At 41.1% G+C, this 25,228-nt stretch overlaps 1 protein-coding gene across 3 annotated transcripts in view; it reads left to right on the plus strand.

Moving 5' to 3' along the window:
• The window catches only part of MYO5A (myosin VA), a 97,889-nt gene that overhangs the window by 60,150 nt on the left and 12,511 nt on the right, over nt 1–25,228 (plus strand). The window contains exons 15-32 of one of the 3 annotated variants that reach the window (XM_088172522.1): nt 2,198–2,359; nt 2,858–2,955; nt 3,598–3,684; nt 3,774–3,882; nt 4,653–4,864; nt 5,738–5,894; nt 9,390–9,629; nt 10,134–10,382; nt 11,430–11,523; nt 12,205–12,353; nt 13,075–13,188; nt 15,330–15,473; nt 16,216–16,269; nt 16,993–17,220; nt 18,293–18,301; nt 19,844–19,944; nt 22,431–22,629; nt 24,191–24,265. In XM_088172522.1, the coding sequence (XP_088028648.1) occupies nt 2,198–2,359; nt 2,858–2,955; nt 3,598–3,684; nt 3,774–3,882; nt 4,653–4,864; nt 5,738–5,894; nt 9,390–9,629; nt 10,134–10,382; nt 11,430–11,523; nt 12,205–12,353; nt 13,075–13,188; nt 15,330–15,473; nt 16,216–16,269; nt 16,993–17,220; nt 18,293–18,301; nt 19,844–19,944; nt 22,431–22,629; nt 24,191–24,265 (2,481 nt within the window). Of the gene's footprint in view, nt 1–2,197; nt 2,360–2,857; nt 2,956–3,597; nt 3,685–3,773; nt 3,883–4,652; nt 4,865–5,737; nt 5,895–9,389; nt 9,630–10,133; nt 10,383–11,429; nt 11,524–12,204; nt 12,354–13,074; nt 13,189–15,326; nt 15,474–16,215; nt 16,270–16,992; nt 17,221–18,292; nt 18,302–19,843; nt 19,945–22,430; nt 22,630–24,190; nt 24,266–25,228 lie in introns of all 3 variants that reach the window. The other 2 variants (XM_088172521.1, XM_014874025.2) reach the window with 2 other exon arrangements.

A 25,228-nucleotide genomic window follows, 5' to 3' on the forward strand; every position in this document is an offset into this window, starting at 1 on the left:
ATCAGCGCCTCTTTGTTGGTAATTGTAGTAGAACTGCATTTCTGATTTTTATTTTATTTTGTTGGTGGTGATGTTTCTGGGTTTGCTGTGCACATCCAACAGAAGGTAATTCTAAATTGAATCCATCATCTGTCATCCTGCCCATGCCCACTCTCACAGATTGGATGCTTCTTTGCTCTCCAAAGTGCATGACACACTCTGCTCTTGGCAGGCACTGTAGAGCTCAACTGTTTATTTTGGCCTTCTCTGTAAATCCACCCACAGAACCTCTGTGAACTAGTTCAATTTCCATGCATGTATCATGAAAGCAATAAAACAATCTTGGGCTTTTATGCTTGCTACTGGCATGGTTGTTAAAATCTTCTGTTGTGGCTCTGTATTGAAAGAAATGATCTGTAAGATTGTTAGCAGCATGCGTGTTAAGTTGTCTGAAAAAATTACAGGGAAGAAATTCTTGCTTGCTTGTTTTCTATCACATGAATTATCTACCCTTTGATCAGTGTTCTCCCTCTCTGTGAACACTCCTAGTGTTCTGTGAAACTGAGGAAATTGATAAGATACTAAAACCCAAAGAGTAGTTGTCCTGCAGTGTGGATCACTGCAGCACTGCTCCACTACTGCTGACCTGTACTGGAGAGGCCAGACATTGTTCCTTTCTTCTACTTGGGGTAACTGGGCCAGTGTCTATGAAAAGAGTGCCTTTGACATGCACTTGCCCATTTTTACAGGCAGATTTTCCCAGGGCTGGAGAAAGGGAATGAGACTTAGGTATGGCCAGCTTAGAAGAGCTCATGCATCTGCACTTGAACAATGGGGACCCTGTTCCTACCCCCACCTTTGGAGTGTGGGTGGGAGCATCAGGAGCTTCAGAAAAATCGTATTACATTCAAATAAGTTGCTGAACAGGCTGAAAACACCTGGCTCTGTAGCTCAGCTGCCTGTGCACACCAACTCACTGCATCACAGGCAGCTGACAAGGAGATGGCAGCCCAATTATCCTCAACTCTGTGTAGTCAGTGGAAGGAGAAGAGTAAATCACCCTCAGGAAGTGTTCTTCCACCAGCTACAGAGGTAGGCTCAGGTGAGGCAAAGCCAAGCTGTGATACTCCTTTTTAGGAATATCTGGAATTTCAGGAATTTAGGATACCTTTGTGGCATCCTTAGTCATTCTGTTATGCTGCAGTGCTGTGCTACTGGGTGCTCCTGGGGAACATTTGATGCTCTCTCCCAGCCCGTGTGGCACAAACAGGGCACAGGGCACATTCTGTTGTGCAGCATGTTCCATTGGATGTTGTGTCTGCTCACCAAGTTTGATAAGACAAAACCAAATTTTAAATTTTTCAGTTTGTACTTGGCCCAAGTGCTTTCTAGTACTGAAAAATGAATGTTCCTATCTCTTGGGAAAAAAATGCACAGATGCTAGATATAAAATTATTCATGGACAGGTAGAGAAGTTCAGATTCTCTTATAATGGTTCTGAAGTGCTGTAGTTGTCAGTAGAAAGACCTGGTAGTGTTATTTTTAGTTTTAAGTTGCATCAAAGCAGCTGTTATGCATCAGTATATTTTGTAGCCATTAGAGAAAGGAACCAGAAATCCTGTGTGGTATTTGGAAAGACATTTCAGGTTTTGGTTCCACTCCCACTGGCAGGGAGGAGATGTCAGTCAGATAAATTTGGCTAGTGGGTTTTTTTCGATTGATGGTTCCTCTTTTAAGCTGATTATTTCAATTTGGAGTGATAAAGCAGGAATCATCTTTGCTGCCTGCTGCTTTATTCAGTGTCCCAGATACCTCTCAACCACAAAGGAGACTGGTGCACCATTGGGATATGAGAGGACCCTGTTGTTTCCTTCTTAGATCAAAGCAGTCATTTATAATTGCAGCTGGTGCTTATGAAACTGCTGTCGGTATCTAACAGTTTCACATGGCTATTGTTGGCTGTATGAAAAAAGCTCAAATCAGAATTTTATCTTCAGAAGGAGATTCACTGATCAAACCCACAAAAAGTTTTGGTATTAAATCATGGCCCACTCACTGTAGCACTTAGCCTGTCTGGTTTTTGTGTTTGTCCCCTGTGAAGTTCAACAAAAATGCAGTTCTTACAAAAACCGAGCCTGGAATTTAACCTTAAGCACAATCAGGTGCAGTCACTTGCTGGATTCTTACCATCTGTGTATTTTTTATGCTGTGACACCAGTTTAAGCTGCTACTGGAGTTATTCCAGGATGAGGAGAAGGTCCTCAGCCCCACATCAGCAACCCCTTCAGGGCGTGTGCCTCTGACTCGAATGCCTGTCAAACCAGCCAAGGCCAGGCCAGGGCAAGCCAGCAAGGAGCACAAGAAAACTGTGGGGCATCAGGTGAGTTTGAAGATGCAGCTCTATTAAATAATCTCTCCCTTCACCTCCTGTCTCATAGGTCTCAAGGTGTGTTGGTGTCTCATGGCATCTCGTGTGATTTTGAGAGAGGTGCAGCTTATTATGACTTAGTTTGGCACAAATAGTCCCTGGTTACTAATGCACTGGGGGCAATAAGTTGAGGCCTCCCATTTTTTATTATGGTGCCAAACTCCAAACTGATGCTTTTCAAAACAAATTTAACATGGATGCTGAGAAGTTTTGAAAACCTTAAAATTTTGGATCATGTGCAACTTTGTCTGATTCAAATCAAAAGTGGGGTTCAATCCCCAGAAAACCTGGTTCCAGTTATCAGTGACCAATCATAAAATATCCACATATGTTTGCCATAATTAAATTAAAAGTATGCAAATCAGATATGCTTTCTGAGATTATCTCAAAGATGACTGAGCTTGTTGAGGCTATTCCCTGACATTTTTTCAAATTTTCTTTTTCCAAAAGTTTCGAAACTCTCTTCACCTGCTGATGGAAACCCTGAATGCAACAACTCCACACTACGTGCGCTGTATTAAGCCCAATGACTTCAAGTTTCCCTTCACGTAAGATGCCAGTTCCTGTGTGGTTTGAGTAGCCTGTGCTGGGAGGGGATTGCCCAAAGCCACGGAGGAGGATCAAGGCTCTGCTGAGCTTTGCTCACTCAGAAGTGAGGTGCTGTGTCTCCTCTCTCTGGCTGTGGATTCACTGTGTGTGTGTGTGTGTACATGTATTACAGCAGGAGATGTTTGGGGATAAATAGAGGGAGAAGTACTTCCTGATGCCATTTTTTTGTTTATTGTGTTACGTGAGAAAAAAATTCCAACATTTTCATTGCTAGCAATTTAAAATGTAACTGGTGGTTTGCACTCCTTGAGCTCATTTGATATTTGCTGGAATTTGCTTTTTCAGATTCCAAAGCCTTTTTCATGATATTTTTTTTTCATATATGAACTTGCTTAGAGTTTTCCTCAAAGCTCAGACACACAAAGGCTCCTGCAGCTCTTGTGCTGGCCAGCAGGAAGTGCCAATGGGCTCAGACAGTTCTCCAGCCAGGCTGTCCTCTGTTACCTCTGAGTTTCAGGGGCACCTTACCCACCACATCCACCCCGTTCCCCGCTGTGCCACTTCTCTCCTGAGTGTGCACACAACCAGGACCCCCAGGTAATGCAGACCCAGTCCCACAGCCACCTTTTGTTCCTACCTAGGTTTGATGAAAAGCGGGCAGTGCAGCAGCTGAGAGCTTGTGGTGTCCTGGAGACCATCCGGATCAGTGCTGCTGGCTTCCCCTCCAGGTGTGTTTGCTCTCCTTGGATTGCTTCCAGCTGCAGTTCTTTTTGAGGTAATGTTCATTGTTGGGCCTGGCACTCTGTTTTTGGGACAGGTGGACGTACCAAGAATTCTTCAGCCGTTACCGGGTTCTGATGAAGCAGAAAGATGTCCTTGGTGACCGAAAGCAGACGTGTAAAAACGTCCTGGAAAAGCTGATTCAGGTACTGGACTTAGTGCTGAGAGCAACTGGAATCTGCAGGAATAAAGACAGTGTTGCTTACTCCCTCATAGCCACACTATTTCAGCACAAAATACTAAACCACAAATATATCCTGTTGCTCTTTGACTGCTGTTCCTTTCAACTTAGAATCAAACAGCTAAGACCAAAATTTTTTTCAGTGTGCCTTTATATATTCTCAGTTTTCCCCTCAAAGGAGTACTACAGCCTGTAGATATAAAATATTACTCTCTTTCTGGTTTAGTTCTGAAATTTCAGATGTGTTTGAGCAGCAGCAGCATGCTTTGTTCTGCCCTGGTTCTAATACAGTAAGTGATGTGTACATATCTGAAGGCCCAGCTGCTTTGTTTGCACTCTGTAATGTGGTTGAAGATGGACCATTCAGAGGGGTCAGCTACAATTTAAGCAGAAAATTGTACATGTGCACTGCCTGTATTGCTTTCATCCTCTGGGCCCCTTTGTCACCTCCTGTAGCCTTCCACATTATGATCTTTATGGCATTCTCATCTAAGCAAAAATCTCACATTGCTCCTTTGGGCCATGCTTGTGGCCTTATTATATTAATTTTTTAACAGAATCATACAGTCAAAATACCCTTCTCCACTATTTAATTTAAGTCTCAGATTACCCAAAATATTACACAGATAATTTTGCCTCTTTACTGACTGTGCTTTCATTTAGCCCTTCATTCCTTTTTTTTTATGCACTAACACTTAATGCTGTAACTTACCCTCTTTTTACCTTTGAAAATAGGACAAGGATAAGTACCAGTTTGGTAAGACAAAAATATTTTTCCGGGCTGGTCAAGTAGCCTACCTGGAAAAAATAAGGGCAGATAAGTTGAGAGCTGCCTGTATCCGCATCCAAAAGACGATCCGGGGCTGGCTGATGAGGAAGAAGTACATGCGTATGAGGAAGGCTGCCATCACCATCCAGAGACATGTCCGAGGCTACCAGGCACGATGGTAAGCACTGCTCAGGGCAAATCCCACACCGGCCTCAGGGCAAATCCCACACCAGCCTCAGGCCACAGCCCTATAAGCAGGGCATTTAAACCTGATACATTTGTTCTCGCCTTCCTACACTGCCTGAGAGGAAATGATTTCCCAGGGAAATGAAGGAAATGGAAGACAATGAGTGTATCTGTCCTGTCTGGTTTTGACCTTTCTGAGAGGACAGGAGCACCCTGGCTCTGATGCAGAAAACTAGTAGTACTAAGGAGAACGTTGCAGGTGAGGTAAAGCAGGGCTGTGAGTCCTTCTTGCCCAGTTTCTGTGTGCCCTCCCAGCAGGAAGCCATTCCTCATCCAGGGTGCAGCTGAAAAGGGACATTCATCAGTCAGTGATTTTTTTGGATTGACTTCTGAGGGATGGCCATGGGGCCAGAGAGAAGGGCAGGAGTACAGGTGGTATTGTTCAAAGACAAGGTGGTGATGAAGGCTGTAATAACCAACCTTCAGAAAGATGCATATGTCAAGATGCTTTGTAATTGTCCTACTGCACGAGCCAAGAACAAGCTTGTGGAGGTTAGGAGAGTAGATCTGGAAGATGACATAGTGGAAACATCTTTAAAGTTGGAGAGAGATGATGAGAGATTAAGCTGAGTTTACCTCGTCACTTGTATAGTACAGTTCTTAGGGGATGTGAAAGCATTTCCCTGTAAAGCTTTGCAAGGTTTCTGTTAATTTGTCATTCTGTTGTGCTGCTATACAGCAGAACAGCAAGTAAATACACTGTATCACTGACAACATTAAGAAGAAACTAAAGACACAGGACATTAAAAAAAACCCAAGCATTCAATCACATAATTAGAGGTATTGTTTGGAATCTTTTCCTCAGCTATGCCACGTTCCTGCGGAGAACACGAGCTGCCATCACCATCCAGAAGTTCCAGCGCATGTACGTGGTCCGCAAGAGATACCAGGGCATGCGAGATGCCACCATTGCTCTTCAGGCTCTCCTGAGAGGTTACATGGTCAGAAACAAGTACCAGATGGTAAGAAATCATCATGTACCTTTTCACTCTGCCTTTATTTCCTCACACTTTCAGGACAAAGCTGCTTTTTTGTGGTGTCATCTTGGGAATCTGGGATGTTTTGTGTACATGCTGTTAGGTGTGATGCACGTACCAGAGCATGGACTAAGGGACAGCACCTGGAAATTAGAAATATCTAATACTGACATCAACTTGTCATTTTAGACATAGTCTCATTGTCATCCTCAATACAGATGTACTTAGACTTTCAGTGCTGCCAGTGGAGAATCCAACAGAACTTTCCAGCATTTCTGACTTTTTCACTTGTTATATAGAATGTCAAGGGACTTGAAATAAATACTGAAAATGGCCGTGCTTTAATCTGCCTCAATGAGTCCAAATCAGTATTGCTTACATCAGTATGCATGTGATGCACTCACTACTGGTCCTTTTTCATTCCTAATTTCAGTGATTCTGAAACAGCTTATGGAATTATGTTGGCAAAGAGATTCCCATAAAAATTGGATATTGAAAGTTATCCATAGATGGGGTGGTTTTGTTTTATTTTTAATGTATATTGGTTTTAGTTTGGGGATAAATTGATATAGCCCTGACCTAATTATATTGATAATATTTTCCTGAATATGCTTTATAATAAATTAGTCTGTTGAGAAATTAGAATTTGGATTTCAGTGGTTACAGGGTTGGAAACAGAATTATGATTCAAACTGCAAAGTGCTAACATGTTTCATAGCACTTTTATCTACAAGAGCTGTTTTAAGCAGGCTCAAAAGTCAGCCTGTATTTCACTGAAAAAGTAACTGAGAGATTTGTTTTCCCAAGCATGTAGATGTTAAGGGCATGCAGCCAAAAGCCATCTGATGCTTATGTACTATATCTTTCTATTTTATATTTCAAGTTTCTGTATATTTTTCATTTGTATTAAAGTTGCTATACACACATGTGTAGCACACTTAACATAAACTAACCACAAAGTTGGGGAAAAAAAAAACCTTGATAAGAATTTCTTCGTAGCAAGAGTCTTGTGCTTGACTTGGCTGTTCTTTTGTGTGGGTATACACTTGCCTTTTTATTGGAATTCTTACTGGAATTCTTAGCATTCTTGCTATTACAAACCGTATTTGTGCTCTTAAACAAGATGTGTTTAACAGTGGTCTGACAGATGTGACAAAGGGACACCTGGGTCACAGCAGTAATGGCCTAAAATCTTCAGGAAGATGGGAGTTTTTTCTCTATGCCTTGTTCATTGCATGAGTAATACACAGCCCATCTGTCTTGTAGCATAGTTTAATAAACCTGTTGTGTTCCCTCCTAATAGAGGTGGCAGGTTTCTGGAGGAGTCCCTGGAAGGGGTGGCCAGACCTGCCTGTCAGGAGGATCCCCCTCGAGCTGTGAATTGTTCACCACAGTAAAACACGGCAGTCTGACAAGTGCCCCTGCGGTGTGCTGTGTTTGTCTTGTGCTCCTAAGGTGGGATTTTACCCCAGCTGAGGTGCAGCATGGCCAGGGAGGGCAGCACAGGCTCTGTGTGCCATGGCAAGGTCATCACTGTTGTTGTGGAGCTGGTGATGATTGCAGACGAGTGAAACCAAAGGTTGCCCTGTGACACCTGGGCTGAGCCCTGGCTGCACTAATGTGTGGTACACGTGTTGTTCCCCAGGATTGTGAAAGGCACCTGTTGTTGTTGTTGTTGTAGGAAGAGAGGGCATGCGTTGAGTCACGTGGGCAGTACAGGGAATTTAATATGGTTGAATCATCTGTTTCACACGTCCTGGGGAAAGCTCCTGCCTGAGACATTGCAGTGTGCTTCTCAGCTGGACAAGGAGTCTAGTTCCTCCATAGCTTTGACATAAGCCTTCCTGGGATATACCTGGTAGATGAAGTAACTTTCCTAATCCTCTCACCATACTTTGGAGTGGCTTGTTTCCTCACTGGATTGCATGGATGTGAGAATTCCCTGGCAGATGAGGACCATCCCTGCACCATGGAGGTATTTTACAGGACTTGTTGCTTTCAAACTTAAGGTGAAAATTGTTGAAAACTAGTTGTATTCCAGTGTTCAGAGACCTGCTGGGAACCTGAAGGAGTGTTCCAGAAAAGGTGTAAGGAGGAGGCAGGAGGCAGGAATGCCACCTGCATGGTGTGCAGTCAGAGGACTTTGGCTTTTGACCTTGCTGCACTTCTCAGAGAGCTGCTTCCTTACCTTGGTGTGCTGAGTAACTGAGTGCTGGTATCTCCAGTCTCATTTTTAATTCAGAAATAAATGCTAAGGGAGAAAGTTTGTATGTACGATAGTCTTGCCACTTTGTCAGTGAATTTTAAATTCATTGATGTGGAACTGTAATGCTTCTAACACATTTCAGTTTATTTGCTAAGCAGTCTAAAAGCCAATAAAATTACTGTTACCTGACTAGTTTATCTTATCAGCTTTATGGTAAATCAGTGTAAGAATATGAACTGCCTATGATATTTAAACTAACAATTATGAGCATTAACATGAAATCCTAAATAATTTTGTCTTTTGGAATAAATTGTTTTATTTGCAGAAGCTTTATTTAGTGAACTCTGGAGCTCTCAGAGTACTAGAAGCCTTGTGGATTTGGGCAGGTTCTCCATGCATAGCTGTAATCTCCTTGAATTCAGGGGTTCCATTCTGGGGGATCTCTGATTGAATTAGTGGGTGAAGGATCCAAAAACAAGTGGTAGATTCTTCTTAGCTGAACTCTCTGGCTAACACACACACAGATGAAGATTGAAGATTCATGACTGGTTTATGTTATAGATTTAAAAAAAAAAAAAAGGAATTTTTTTTTACACTTTAAAGCTATGCTTGAAATTTCTGCCATAAAATAAATTGGAATTAATACACTATAAATTTCTTATTAGAATAGATGGAAAACTTTCCATGCTGGCAAGCCTAAGATATGTCAAAAAAAGGCAACAAAATACCCCTAAAACAAAATAACACAAACAAACCAAAAGCCTCTGACTTTTTAACATCTGCTTTAATTTCCTCTGGGAAATGCAGTACTGACTGCATTGCATATCAAATGGGGTAATTTTAAACTTCGTATGGATGAACTTTATGCAGCATATGTTAATGATTCAAAAGTGTTTCAAGATAAAGATGCAGTTAGAAAAAAAAAATATTGTATTTGTAATCTTGCCAACAGGTACCATATACTTTGCAATTAGCTGGGATCTGACCTCAACACGGAGGAATGCCTGGTGCTTCAATGTGCCTCCAGTTCTTTTTGCCGTGCTTTTCCCTCTGGTTCATTTTCATTTTACTCCTCGCTGTTGTCCTTGTTCCCATCTTTTCTTCTCCTTGTTTTTGTTTTTTTAATTTGAATGTATTCCATTTCTCGCCGCCGTTCCCCAGCGGTTTCCCTTTGCAGGCGAAGGTGTGTCTGTGTACATCACCACGGGGCTGTGTTTACCTGCACAGGTGTAACTGGGAGCTCTGACCCGCTCGCCCCGTGTTTCCCCCTGCAGATGCTGCGGGAGCACAAGTGTGTGGTTCTGCAGAAGCACGTGCGGGGCTGGCTGGCGCGGCGGCGCTACGGCCGCACGCTGCGCGCCATCGTGTACCTGCAGTGCTGCTACCGCCGCATGATGGCCAAGAGGGAGCTCAAGAAGCTCAAGATCGAGGCTCGCTCCGTGGAGCGCTACAAGAAGCTTCACATCGGCTTGGAGAACAAGATCATGCAGCTGCAGCGAAAAATCGATGAGCAGGTAAAAGCTCCCCGGCCTCAGGAAAACATCAAAGTCTCGGTTAGCTTTCTCAGCACTGTGGGCACTGAATTTTCATTGTAAGGGCTGTGTTCTCTTTTTTGATGAAGAACAGTGATAGGAGAGAAGGGGAGGCCACAGCAGAACTGGAACAGTCAAACATCCACTTGTTCCTCTCAGCAGAACTGAGAAAAAACACCCACTCGCTTAGCGGCAGTATTGCGTTTGAAGCACGTCAGTTGCTCTGTTTTGGGGGAAGGTGGGGTGATCCTGTCTGATGCATGTGGGCTCTCCATCTGATTTTAGTTTAGGATGTGCAGGCTTAGAGACTGGCCTGTTCTGTCACCTCATTAAGCAATTCTGCAAAACCAGACCAAAACGTTTTTGAAATGGGGAAGCTGCTCCTGTGCTCCCATGTGTGGGTGTATTCTGTAGAGAAGGAAAAGGCTCCCTTAAACCAGAACTTCTGTAACAGCCGCTGTGTCTGTGCTGTTGTGTTTTGCAAAGAACAAAGAGTACAAATCTCTGCTGGAGAAGATGACCAGCCTGGAGCTCACGTACAGCACGGAGACGGAGAAGCTGCGGAGCGATGTGGAGAGGCTGCGGATGAGCGAGGAGGAGGCCAGGAACGCCACCAACCGTGTGCTCAGCCTCCAGGAGGAGATCGCCAAGCTCCGCAAGGAGCTGCACCACACCCAGGCGGAGAAGAAGAGCATTGAGGAGTGGGCAGACAAATACAAACATGAAACTGAGCAGGCATGTATGGGGTCTCAGGTGCATGAGAGGATTTACAGGGGCCTGGTGTCCACTCAGGTTTTGCCCAGGCTTAATAGTTTCACCTGTGTGGCTGTTATTTCTGCTGTATTTTAAAGCTGTACAGTCCTTAATAGGTTTGGTACCTAAGTGGCTACACCTGTGGTAGGGAAATATGCTAAATCCATATATTGTATGTAAATACATGTATCCAATCTATTCAGATTTTGATGTTGAAAGCATTTGCAAAGCCAAATCCTTAAGCTTTCTGACTTAGTCAGAGGTAGTGAATTAATTTCATTTTACCTACCTAGAGTAATCCCATAGATAGCAGAAATCTGTCCCATACTCAGTATTCGGAGGAGCTGCTATATCCTGTTCAACACATGTGCACAGTCTAGTTCAACAGGTTTCAGGTAACCCCTTTTCTTTGCTAACCACAAACATATCAAACAGGTTGATTTCTGTCAAGAGTACTTGCTGATTGATTATGGTGCAAGTTTTGAATATTGGAAGAGTCAATCCATCATTATGTGATAATGCAGTGATAAATTTCAATATCAGATAAGCATAAGGAAAAATATTAATAGATAAAGCAAAGTGAATGCATAGTAACCTTAATCAGAGACTAATGAGTACCTGGCAAACCTGAACACAGGTTAAGTGACAAAGCCTTAGGGCAGAGGCAAGATGTTAAATTTTGATGTTACCCCATGCAGTGGAATTTACCGTAGAACTACCAAATGTGTTACTATTTTATGAATATTTCTATTTTAACGAACCGTTTACATCTTTGGGACTTTACTGAAAAATAAGTGGTACTGTGGAGTGCATCTGATCAGAAATGGGGTTCAAAACATACAGGGGAGTCTACAGTGATACATACTTAAGAAATGTAATTTGGAAATTAAGATATAACTTAGTTCACCAGTTCCACTCTGTGAAGAACAGTTTAAGTATTTGAACTGTTACAACAGAGATGCCATTGTTGTTAGAGCTACTGATAAAGATGAACTGCATTCTGAGTCAAATATTTTATTATCTCTGTAGCTGGTATCAGAGCTGAAAGAGCAGAACTCATTACTGAAAACAGAAAAGGAGGAGCTGAACCGCCGCATCCATGACCAGGCGAGGGAAATAACAGGTTGGCTTTACTGTCTTCATCCAGGTTTTCTACTTCATGTTACCTTATAAAGTGACATTCTACTGCATAGATTGGGCTAATTTACCTTAGTTTACAGTCCTTTTTGTGCACTCATTTCTTTTTTTTAAGAACTTGTAAACATCAGAATTATTTACCATTTGAATTTCCACGAAATCCTAAGGGTTCAGGGCCTTTTTTAGGGGTGGTGACTGTTCCAAAGCACTTCAATTTTTAAAAGGCTGCTCTGATATTTAATACAGTTTGTCTACTACAACTTTTCTGGCTGCTGTGACTGTGTAGGCAGCAGTCAGGAAAGCTTAACTCTAGATGTGAAGGCTGTGATGAGGAGGATCAGGATGCTTGAGGTGTAAAGCACCTCACATTTTGCTTTTACATAGCACAGCAATGGGCTAGTGCCCCTTCTTTCTCCCTCCTGGAATCACTTATAGAAGGTATTAGCAGAATAAATAACTTGTCTGAGCGAGCACTTGTGTGGTTGCCACAATAATGCTTTGGCCCTTCATATTTTTGGCTTAATGTTTGCCTAGAGAAGCACAAACAGCAGCTTCAAATGGCAGGCTGTTCTTCTGCCTGCTGCACAGGCCTGCAGCTCCTGGATGGATGCACTGCATGGTGGGTAGGGCTGGGATTCTCACTTTGGATCCCTGCTGTCTGTGGCAGAGTCAATGGAGAAGAAGCTGGTGGAGGAGACAAAGCAGCTGGAGCTGGATCTGAATGATGAGCGGTTGCGGTACCAGAACCTGCTGAATGAGTTCAGCCGCCTGGAGGAGCGCTACGATGACCTCAAGGATGAAATGAACCTCATGGTGGTGAGTGGCTCCTCAGCTGAGAAATCAAAAGCTGTTTACACCTGTGCTTAGGCAGAGTCCAGTGGGATAAGCTAGTAAGTGCTGTCAGCTCTATGTGTTGGTGACCTGTACTTGAAAAAATAATTTGTTTATTTTGATTAGGTCAGCCAAAACACATTTAAAATTTGTTGTTGGTTAAAAAAAAATTAATTGTCACGTCTGTGAAGAAGCCTAAATTTCTGCTGTAACTTTCCTGGTGGTATTATTTGTGCTGTCTACCCTTTTTTTGCTCTCAAGTTATTCACGTCTGCTGGGGTTGTTTGCACCATCTCCATCCAGTGATAAATTTTAAGTAGTCCTAGGAATGTTCTATGTGGCAGGAATATAAAGTATTCTTCAATAGAATGTGTAGGATATAAATAGAATGTAAGTTTAAAAATTGCTACCTGTGCTTCCTGTAAACTGAGTGCTTCTTTCCCACAAAGTGCTGCATCCTTGCTTGATTCTGCTTTCTGCAGCAATCCTTGGTGGCATAACATCTGGTCTGTCTCCATAGAGTTGAGTGCTAACTGTATCTCACAGGCTTTTAGGTCTTTGGAGAGACCAAAATCAAAACCATTTTCTTATAAATTTTGATAACTGTGACATAACACCAAATATTATAAGCTAAATTAAAGGTTGTGAAGAGATAGTCACAGGGAAAACCATATACTGGTACTGATTTGTTCCATTTGCACTTCAGAGCATCCCTAAGCCTGGGCACAAAAGAACAGACTCAACTCACAGTAGCAATGAATCTGAATATACTTTCAGCTCTGAGATCACAGAAGCAGAAGACTTACCACTAAGGATGGAGGTAACATTAAAAGTCCCCCACAACTTTTCACTGATACATGGTTGAGCTCATTCCTTTCTCTTTTTTTTTTATAAGCGCTTCTGAGCACCATGTCTTTATACTGACATATCTAATGCTTTAATCCAACTTTCTCCATTTCCTTTTGAAGAGCACTCATTCCCTAGTTAGTTGTGATCCTGTGTAAAAAAGACTGTCAAAGTATGCTTTGAATTTTTCTTGTATTATAGTAAGCATAGAGTAGATACTTGGTGATCCAGCTGATTTGCATCTGTGAAACATTTGGTTGTCAGTGTTGGTAATCACTTATTCAGGACAAGGTGGGAATTTAGAAAACCAGTGAGACTTCCTGAGGAGCCTGCCTACTGTATAGTCAATGATTTAAAATGGCAAGCTGCATTCTTAGTAGCTACATGGAGTGAGTTTCCTGTCGGGAGGTTGGATCTGGTTTTCTGTATTTCATAGTGACGAATCAAACTCCCAGAATGGGAGTTTCCGTTGCATATGCAGCAATAAAAATCCCAGGATGTTTGGAAAAATGATCAGGAAGATGTTCAAAAAATGTTCAGAAAGACGATTTGATTCAGCTAATTAGTAGCAACCATAAATAATTTGTGGTGTAAGCCATTGATAATATTTTCCAAGTTAACTCCTCCTTTCAGCCCATCCCATCACAGTGGAACTGCAAACACAGAGCCCTCAGGGTGGAGGTCTGGCTGTGCTTGGCATTTTCCAGAGTCCAAGTTGTTTCTGTGCATTCTGAGATCTCCTTAGCTGTGAGCCAGGGCACAGCACACCCTGTTTGCCCTCTGCCTAGGTTAGGGATCTCCAGAGTGGCTTTTGACAGGCTGTCATTGGTGATTTGGGAAGCCTCTGCAGAGAATTATTTTCTCCTCTGGATGCAAATATCCTGACGCATTGGGGCTGGCACAGCCTCTCTGTGCACTCTTGCATCATTTGCCTCCCACTTAGGTTTTTCACCTTGCATAATGGTTTCAGGATGATGCTCCTACATTCACAGATCATCAGGAGAAGGACAGTGCAACTGCATGAGATGGGATGTCACACATGAGCCAAGTGCCATCTTTTCTTTTGGCTAATAATTACTGAACTGCTGGTCTAGAGCCAGGCTTGGGTTTTAGAATATAAACTCAGAAATGAACTCACACAAGAGTGTGAACGAATGCAGCACTGCATTTGTTTAACTTCTCAACATTCTCCAATTCCAATCCTAACAATGTAGATTAATTATACAAAACCACATTAAAAAATCAGGCCCACCTCAAGGCAAACGAGTAAAGCCAGAAAACTCAAAAGTCTGTTTCCTTCTGCCTGAGCTGTTGGTGTGGTTTATGACTCTTCCCCTCAACAGCAAAAGGAGATGAAGTGGAAATGGCTGTGCTTGCTTGTCTGCTACAGTCATTAATATTAATTTTCTAGTTCTTTTTCTAGGCTTTAAAATTTTATGGTACAGTTCATAGTAAATACTTTGATCTTCTCAGTACATAAAGTACAAAAAGGCTGATGGACAATTTCTAATGCACCTTCAGATTGCAAACACTGGTCCTTGCTCAGAAAATAGTGAAGAAGCCGGTGAGTTAGGCTCAGAACAGGCTGTATAATTAGCACAATAAAAGGAAAAAGGCATAAAATCTATTTTCTGTTACCTATTTATTGTGTCACATCCCACTAAATTAGCCTTCAAATTGCCAGAGAGATTTTTTCTTTAGCTGAAGAACTTACTGTAGAAATCATTGAAAACTAAGCCAACAAACAAAAAAGCCCTTATTTACGGTTGTTTCCAGGTGAGTCTAACCACAAACTTTTTCTTTTTTCTACTTTCCCCCCTTCAAACAAGTAAGACTATAAGGTATGGTTAGTTATAGACCTCCTGTCTGCTAGGTAGTGTCTAGTGCTTTCTTTTGCTAGGCTTTAGGCTTAGAAACATTTTCTACTAGTAAATCCTTTTTAAAAATAGTGTTTGATAGCTGATGAAATATTTTAGATAGTCAATGCTCAGAATCAAGTAACATTTCTGTGTTCCTCTCTTTCCCCAGTCTGTTTCCCCTCTTTACTCACTGTCGTGCTTCCTTGTGCTGTGGAAGGGAACACTTCTTGACTTCCCTCTGTTGTTTCCAAAGCAGGAGCCTAGTGAGAAAAAAGCAGCGCTGGACATGTCTCTGTTCCTCAAGCTGCAGAAACGGGTTTCAGAACTGGAGCAGGAAAAGCAATCCCTGCAGGATGAACTGGACAGAAAGGAAGAACAGGCTCTCCGTGCCAAAGCTAAGGTGGACTCCTTGCAGCTGATCAAATGCTGACACCAGAGTGTCCCTTCCTGTGAAACAACAGCTCTGTGAATGCTGACTGGCTTTCACTAAATCTGTATCTTCCTCTTGCACTTGCTTTATTTAATGACAAATTTAGTACTGGTGCTTAGTTCTAGGAACTGGTTATTTAGTTTTCCAAGGTCTTTGAGATCCTCTGAGGGAAGACAAGAGGAACAAAAAGTACTTGGGACTTCACTTAAAAAAATGGCCAAAAGGCTGTTTTTATTACAGAATAGCCATAAGGAAATCTACTTCAATGATGGGGAAAATGGGTAATTCTTCATTTGAGGCAGAAGAAGAAGCATTTCAACCAGGACGTATAGCCAAAGCCCTGGGCTTAGACACGTTAGCTGATGGTAATTTAAATTCTCCTGATTTGGTCTCCTTAAGTTCTTAGAAAATTATGAAACAAGTTTTGGCAATTGTTTCTTACTACATTTCTACCAGTGAATTTCTTCAGCGTGCTGGGGTTCATCCTGCTCTGTTTCATTGCCAGTGACAGTATGTGATTTTATTTATAGTAACCAATTATGTGTCATAAACTCAGAACTAAAGGAGACAATGACAATATTCAAACCACAGCAGTTAGCAGTACCAGAATGAGTGTTTTATGGTTTTATAGGAAAATAATTTCAGTTTCCTTTTGTTTTCCTACCTCGATTAAGGATTTTTAGTTCTCACACTTGTTTATATTCTTTCATAGGAGGAAGAAAGGCCTCCCATAAGAGGTGCAGAGTTGGAGTATGAGTCGCTCAAGGTAATTCTAAAGCGGAGGTTTCTGGGTTTTTTCTAGTAAGACTCTTGCCACCAATTGTATCTGTTGGCATAGAAAATTATATCAGCCCTCCTGTTTCTAAATAGTAGCTGGAGAAACTAGAACAAATATTCCCCAGCAGTCCTTTCATTGTAGGGCTGCTCCTTTTGAGGTGTAGAATGTGTGGCTGGGGATGCAAAACAAAAAGATCCCCTAAGCCAGGGGAAGTTCTCCGTTAAAACACTTAGTACAGCTTGCAAGTTAATTTGAGAAAAAATACAGTGATAAATGTAGGTCTTTTTTTCAGAAAGATTATCTAAATTACTGCATATCTTTAGACCACTAAAAGTAAAAAATATTTCCTAATAGCGATGCAAAATTTTCTTAGCCTGCTGGCCACTATTTGGTGTGAACTTTTTTTTTTTTTTTGCTAAGGGGAGAATAAGAGGGAAAAAAAGATTGGCAATTCTGTTTCCCATCAAATCTGTCTGATTCATGTGTGTGTGCTCTGGTTTTGCATTTCATACAGAAGGTTAGTCCTGTTAGTGGTATCCTCCCAGACACTATTGACTGTAGTCAAGAGGCCAGGGATGCAGGGGAGACTGATTGATTTCTTGCAGTTACACATCATTCTTCCATACACATCACTTCTATCCATAGTTTGTACCCGTGGGTTACAGACATGTTGCAGTGCTGCTGGGTGACAGGATTGTCCATTTCTTGCAGCGTCAAGAGCTTGAATCTGAGAATAAAAAACTGAAGAATGAGTTGAATGAGCTGCAGAAGGCCCTGACAGAGACACGAGCTCCAGAGGTGACTGCTCCTGGAGCCCCAGCATACAGAGTCCTCCTGGACCAGCTGACCTCGGTCAGTGAGGAGCTTGAAGTACGCAAGGAAGAAGTTCTCATCCTGAGGTCTCAGCTTGTTAGCCAGAAAGAGGCAATTCAGCCCAAGGTAAATCACACTCAGCAGGTGCACTGTGTAGGAGAGTTAGATTGCATCATTAATGTGCTTTATTTATTAACAGCATGCTTGAAATGGCAGAAGAAAATAGTCTGGGTTTGAAAACCTTTCTGAGTGTAATCCATTGGTCCATTATTAGTGCCCAAATCACAGCAGTCTGAATTAGGAGTTTGTATTAATCAACCAGTCTGGGGCTTCTCTACCTTCATTCATGTGAAGATGTACAGACTGTACCAAAGGTCTGATCCCCACAGACTCCTTGAACAGTGCACAAATAATTCTCACTGGGAGCTGTATCATTTCTCTAGTGTGTGGCTGGACTGGAAAATTCAGGGGAATTCTCAGGAATTCCTTTCAATTAATAGTTCAGTAAAAAGAAGAGCTTGTTCTACGTCTATATGATTGCAAGTCAGTAACATTTTGTAAAGATGGCCTCTGAAGATATGTAAATTCCATGTTATTATTTGATAGGTGCTATGTGCTTTTATAGAAAGAATAGTAGATTACAACTGAAATGCACATCTTCTAAAAAGCTCTGACTCTGCTGACATAGTTAGGAAAGTAATAGCTTTGCAAATAGGAATCATTCAACCTGAAAAGGTATCATGTAAATCAAGGAACTAGTAATTTCCACTGAACTGAGCTATCTCGTGTTTCATAACTGCAGCAAGAAGTGAACAGATGTGTCATCTTTCCTTTGCTGCTGCAAAGTTATGTCTATATTTGTCCTAAGTAAACTGGAAGTCTCTGGTGCATGAAGATATGTAAGTCTTGTTTTAAATGACTGCCTGTAAAAAAAAAGAACACATTTTTCTGTAGTATTTAGAACATTGTAAAGAAATACTTACTAAATCTTTCAATACCATTCTCAGCAGTGGTGGGATGCAAGTGTTGATTTTACAGCAGCTATGAGTATGAGGGAAATAGGAAGGTGACCTGTGGGATGGCCAGCAGCCAGTTTGCAGATAGCTTCTGCTTTTTAGGTTGGACAGCTGCAGCACAGACAGATTTTTTTTTTAATGTTTTCTTTTTCTTCTTTCTTGCCTACCAATTTGATTGCCAGGAGGATAAGGTACACATTTTCTTCTACAGTTATAAACCAGAACTTCCCAAATGCTGAAATAACCCTCAAAAATATTGAGCTGTCATTTCCCTGCTTCTTAAGTAGCCTACATGTGCTTTCATTTTACTTTGGTATTATTGAAAGACTTTTCCCATAATTCTATGTCCTTTGCATCTCCATTTTCATGCTCTGCACAGGAAAACAAGTTAATTCAAAACAAGCAGATTTAACAGTTTTGAAGTGTTGGTATATGACAACCTGAATATGAAAGGAAGGATTTAGGAATTGGTGTAGTCAGCTCCATCATGTTTCTTGCTGGGTATGTTTGAGGGGTAAGGACAGTGATCCAGGGAGCACTGGGATCTGGGAATCAGACCTCTGTTAACTTGCAAAGCCCTTATATTTCACAGCAAATTCAGTGTCTGTGGTATGAAGTACCACCTTACTTTAGAGTGTTTGCTGTCCTTGGCAGGCAGCAAACATTGTAGACTCACGTTGTCATCTCTAGATACTGGATGGGAATTGATGAATGTTTGATTCGAAAATGCAGTTGAATACGTATAGGAGTATAAGAGCCTGAACTGACTCTAGATGATAGATGTTCAGACTGCTAAAACTTGATAGATTGGCAGGTGAGATACAGCAGTTTTACTCTGTAGTAAATTAATAGTAGAAAAACCTCAAAGATCTCATAAAGATGTTGGGAATAATTCTTTGAGGAGCTTACATATTTTATTGTTTTTCATATTGGATAATACAAATCATGCTAGACATAGAGATCTAGGCTCCAGAATTTATGTCTGTGAAGTTCTTATTGTAAATACTTTTCAAAATTGTGCTCATGAAAACATCATCTGCTTGTTTTGAAAGTCAGAAAGTCAGAATTCCATCTCTTCTATTCATTAAAGTCCTGTGGTACTCCATGACAGTGACTCAGATCAGACAGGCCAAGGTGACTGTAAACATCTATTAAGTATTTCAAGAGTTACTGAAGAAAAAGCAAAAGTGCCATAATAAACATTCAAAACTGAAACAAAATGGTACTATGATGCTATCTAAATTAGAAAATCTCACTCTTGTCAATTCTTTCCTGCTTTGACAGAGTGTTTAAAATACATCAGTGAGAAATAGTTCCTATTTTTGAAGTTTTAAAGACCCTATGCAATGCTATGTTTAAGAAATATTAATAGAATTAAGCTGGCAAAACTATGCTGCTTCAGTTTTAGTATTAGCTGCTGTTCCTGGTAATTTGAATAAAATGCAAATTCAGCATTTAGTGAAATTTATTTTGTTCCTTTTATGTGATGAACAAATGGAAAGAGATTAATATACGTACCCACTTACTAGACACACCAATATTTGACTATTTTATATGCATTTGCTTTAAAAGATAACCCAAATGGAAACAGAAATTACGGACCAGCCTCTTGCTCAGATACACACACTTACTTAATGTGGCTACCCAAGGATTAGTGTTCCACATGAAGAAAACACGGATTCAAGGAGCAGTGATGTTGTTAAATTTACTGGAAATTATCATTCTTTTTCCAGCATACAATGACAGATGCTACAATCCTCTTGGAGGACGTACAGAAGATGAAAGACAAAGGTGAAATAGCACAGGCATATATTGGACTGAAGGAAACAAACAGGTACAAGTTCTCTTTCTTTATTTTGTGATCACTTGGGGTCTGCTGTGACACACTGTGTATATTGTGTTCAGTCAGTTCCATCCATGTATGTCTAGAGAACACTCAGAGCTGGGGTTATAACTTGTTTTCAATTTCAGTAAAATTGTTGTGTGAGGTATTTGAAAGCATTTGGAAATAATGGGGAAATGTAAAATCAAGCTTTCTGAATTTCCATCTCCTTAGCCTCTAATTGCTGCATGGCCCTGCCTGGGTGCCATTCCCCAGGCTGGTTTGTCACCAGTGGTCACAACAGTGTGTGCCAATGCATTTATTGTAACAGCACAGAATGCTGCAACCAGCTGGGCTGTCACTGACATCTGAATTGCATCATTAAGAAGAAAAACACATAAACAAGAAAAGTAATTTGCTAAGTTGTTTTAGAGCACTTTTTGTTTCTTTTTTATTGTAACTGTAAATGTAGTGTGTAATGTCCTTGCCATGTCACCTCATCACCATCACATATATCTCTTGTATTTTTTTAAACACGTTTCTTGAAAGGCAATCTCCCCAGGACTATCATATGCTGAATGAGGACGGAGAACTTTGGCTGGCTTATGAAGGGTTAAAACAAGCCAACAGGTTACCAGACTTCTCAGAATGGTTTTTTTTTCCTTCATTTGCATCTTCTTTTCTAGCTAACGGTGCCCCTTGCTATGGGTTTGCTTTAGCTAAAGTACTTCTATTGCTTTAACAGTTAGAAAAAAAGAATGCACAAATTATACAGATTAAGGAGTTTCCTCAAACCTAGTCCCTGAAGCTTTCTACTTGTCAGGTTTTATCATTTAAAAAGTTTAAGATGGTACAACAGCCAATACATAATTCAAAAGAACACTTGCACAAAAGTAGGCTGTAAAATACCAGAAGCTCCACAGCTGAAAAGTATTTGTAGCCATGTACTATTTGTGTGCCATTATACCAAGTTTCAAAATTGATGTTCCTGACAGTTTTCCAGCCTAAAGTACATTCATTTTACTAATTATTAAACTATTATTTAAGTAGCTTCAGTGTACTCTTAAATTTCAAGCTGAAATGGGTCTTACTCTCCTTGTGTCTCAAGTTCAGTAAATTAAACATTCTTCTCCCATGCCTCTCCATGCCAGATCCAAAATGTAAGTCCTAAAATAACAAAGAAAGAGAAGTAATCTTTAGTTCCTCATGGTGTTGAAGTCTCAGTGGGATCCCTGTGGTCTCTGCAAAGACTGTGCTGGTCATGGGGCGGGCAGGAGTCACCTTGTCAAGAAGTGCAGCTCTGGCTCTCTTTGTTCCTTGGTGTCCCTGACTTCCAAAATGCTTCCTAGTCCTGTCCTGGCAGCTAATTCACTGCATCAGCCCTGCTGATGTCCTTCAGTGTCTGCATTTGGTACCAATAACTACAGAAAGTGGTATTTTGCAATGACTGCTACTAACTAAAGTCTTTTCTATTCTGGTGCTAACACATTCTACCCCTAACATTGTTGTGTAAACCTGTGAAGATCTAACTTAGAGCAAGTGTTCTGCAGAGCAAGGTTTGCTCTGTGCCTCTTGTCCTGGCACTGTAGAGACAAGAAGTTTTATATTAAATGGCAGAGCAGTGCAGGTAAATGACTATTTGCCCTTGTGTGCTTCATCAGTCTAGTTATTAATACATGTTCCTGCCTTATGCATATTTAAAGCCTGAAATATTGTCTAATTGAACACAGGTAGTCAGTAGTATTGTCATTTCCTGTGTACCTACAAAATTGTGAGTCAGAGCGCTTGGACAGTGCCTTGCAAGCAGGAGTAGATCCTCCAGCCGTGCCTGGCAGGAGGCTGGTAATGTGTTATCCCCATTTCACAATGAGAAGAATTTGAAATGTGATGTGCCCAAGGGGAAAGAATGATTAGTGGTGAGGATAAAGCTCCTGGATTTCAGTCCTAAGTCTGATTCTGTTGTGGACCTTCCGTGCATTAGGGACAACCCTCTGAAAAATGTTGGGTTTAATGCAAAAATTAAGATTATTTATGTGCATTTGCAATTAAATGGTTTCTGACTGAAAAAGTTAACTCTAAAAATATTTTCCGTTGTTAATATTGCAAGGTGCTAACTTAAGTGAACATAGTGTCGTCTTCATCTTAGGTTATTTGATTTGTTTAGAGGTAAAACCTCTTTAAAGCCCCTTCAGTCAATTCTGTGAATACTTAGCTTTACATTTATTGCCACAGTGGCACCGTGTACAGTATGTGTTCAATCAAAGGAAATGCAAAGCAGTGTCACAATTAGCTTCTCTCTCTTCACTTTTTGATCATGCAAGCTTAATTTAATTAGAAGGCATACTGAAGGGTTTAAAGAGTACTCTGCCTTTTTCATTTTCCTTTGCAAGCCATGGCTAATTGTTCCTGAGCAGCAGCTAAAGCTTTACACTCCCTCTGAGAATTGGGGATGTGACTTTCAGAGTGTGCTCACACCAACTGTTGCTCAACCTCCTTAGGCTGCTGGAGTCTCAGCTTCAGTCTCAGAAGAAGAGCCACGAGAATGAGCTGGAATCTCTGCGAGGGGAGATCCAGAGCCTGAAGGAGGAGAACAACCGGCAGCAGCAGCTGCTGGCACAGAACCTGCAGCTGCCCCCGGAGGCGCGAATCGAGGCCAGCCTGCAGCACGAGATCACCCGGCTCACCAACGAGAACCTGGTACGAGAAACCGTGGGCACTTACCTGCCACACCTGCAGCTCCTTATCGTGTCCCAGGTGGCAGCTTCCTGCAGGAAAAGTGCACGAGGGTAGTGGTTTTCTTGAGTGGAAGCTAATGGGAGAGAGAGGCTTGTGATTGCTCCTGAAGTGGTAATGTTTCAGGAAATTGGTTTGGAGTTTGGGGCATGGAGGAAGTTTGTGGATCCCAGTTTTCAGCTGGTGAGTGTAGTCATGGCTAAATAGAATGTGATATGGAATTCTATTCTATAGAATAGAATAGATATCCAGAGAAGTCATAAAAACAAATAATACCAAGGAGTGGTGTTTCCCCTGAAATATGTTTGTTTGTTTATTTCATTGAAAAGTTCTGATCTAATTCTTTAATTATTAAATGTAATTTATCTTCCCATTTCTCTCTTCCCTGCCTGAAGCTACACAGATAATCCACCATTTTACGAGCTCCAGCTATTCAGTATGTTTTGAAAAAAGAAATACTTCAGTAAAAAGAAAGCTGGTTAGAAGTCACTTAGCTAATAGTTGGTATTCCATGTGTACTGCACAACATTTTTGTGTGAAGGAAGGATTGGGCAAAACTCTCTACCTTCTTCCACAAAGGAGTGTGTTCATCCTGTGTGGGCTACTTCATTTCTGGGGAAATCTTCCAAGGAGACCTGTGTTGGGATATGTTTGGCTTATTATTGGTAAAGGGAAACATGCTACTTCAGCCAGAAAAATCCTACTGTGACTCACTGCTCCCTCCAAACAAGCCAAAGTGTACTGTTTCCTGCTAATGTACATGACAGAAGTTATCACTGTTGGGGTCTTGTCTTAATACCAAAGATTTTAAGTAAAGAATCAGATAATTCAGCTGATACGTGTTGGAGAACTGGCTAAAAGTGTAAGTTTGCCTCAGCAGCCGAGTCTCTCACTGGCAAAGGTAGATGGTGAATGTTTCTCTCAGCAGCTCCCTCCTGCTGCTTAGTCATATGTTACAATTTTTAGCCATTTTTCCCCCCAGAGACCTACTCATCATTGTGTTCCCAAGACAACACACAGTCATGTAATTACATCCCAGAGGAGTTCTTTGTTTTCAAATACACTGAATGTAATTTTACCTGTTAAATATAGACTCATTCCTCCGTATTTCACGTCAGATGTTTGAGTATTGCAAGTCCACTCCAAGCCAGGTGTATGTTTCAGTTCCACTCCTAGCCCTGGAGTGGAAACAATTTGCAGCTTTCCACATGCCATGTCAGAATTGTAGTGTTCACTGCAATCTCATCTTGATTAGCATAAGGAAATGTCCCTGTTCTCACAAAGGTTGTATTCCATGCTTTCACAGTCCTAGTATGGCCCATTTTTAAAAGATCTGACTGTTCTGCAACTCATCTACATCAGCTTCTCTGGGAGGTGCTGGCATGAACACAACTAAGGCCTAGACTACCTAAAAGTAGAAGATTCTTGATCTTGGTGTGTTCTGATTTAATCTGTACAGTGCTCACTGAAGTGTCAGTGTCTCAGAGGGAGGGAGGAAAAACCAACCCTGTGCCTATTTTTGCAGTTTTATGAGGAGTTGTATGCAGATGATCCCAAGAAGTATCAGTTGTACCGGATTTCCCTTTACAAGAGGATGATTGTATGTAGCTCACGTGAATGCTGTTTCTCTCTTGTCTCTGTTTCTGAAGCACTAATTGAAAAGCAGGCTGTCTCCTTTTCTCCCTTTCAGAGGAAATGCCCCTGCAGAGAGCTTCGTGGTGCCAATTACTTCCTTCACTGCTTTTTTTGTTAGTCTTAGTGTCCTTTGTGTAATCTGTGTTTCTTTTTGATGCACAGTTTTGTTACTAATATGAGCCTTGCACTGCGAGCAAAGCAGTTTCTTTTTGAATACTATTTAATACTGCCCTGGAAAAGAGGTACATGATGCAAAATATGTTCAATTTTTAAAACTACTCTTTGGTTTGCAAGTTTGATGCATTTAGATTCAGTTCAGAAAAGTAGAGGACTGATCCTTATCAAGGTGAATAATGCCAGCAATCCAGTCATAGTCTGAATCTTTTATTATTTTAATAATTTTCAGAAATGCAAAATACGAAGAATGACATTGGAAATAGTATCTTCATAGTAATTATAGACAGCACCATATGTGAGCTTGAAAGATTTTAATTTATGAGTTTCCACATCTTAATGAGATGTGAAATCTGTTAAACTTGTTTAGAGGAGCCATAGAAAGAACTTTATTCCCTTAGTCCTGACATAGAGGTTGTTCTGAAATCATATCCCTTCCTTGAGACATATGAAACAGTTTGTTGAACTTACATATATCTTTTTGTTAATTTCAGGAGAAATTGTTTTATCTGACAGCAAGTATGTAATGTGATTAATAGAATTTCTGTTGTAAAATTGGACAGTGCTTTGGATGTGAAGCATGGCCTCGATTGTGTTGTCAACAGGCCTAATATCTTACTGCTCAAGTATATTGCGTCAGTAAAATTTTTTACTACATGATTAAGGTTTGTGCCTGTGCTGCATTGAAATCTTTCAGTACTTCAGAAGAGGGGTAGCTTCCCAGATGATGTTTTTGATGCAGGGAGTTCACGAT

Source organism: Sturnus vulgaris, chromosome 13 (genome assembly GCF_052056855.1).
Source record: "Sturnus vulgaris isolate bStuVul1 chromosome 13, bStuVul1.hap1, whole genome shotgun sequence".
Taxonomy (NCBI): Eukaryota; Metazoa; Chordata; class Aves; order Passeriformes; family Sturnidae; genus Sturnus; species Sturnus vulgaris.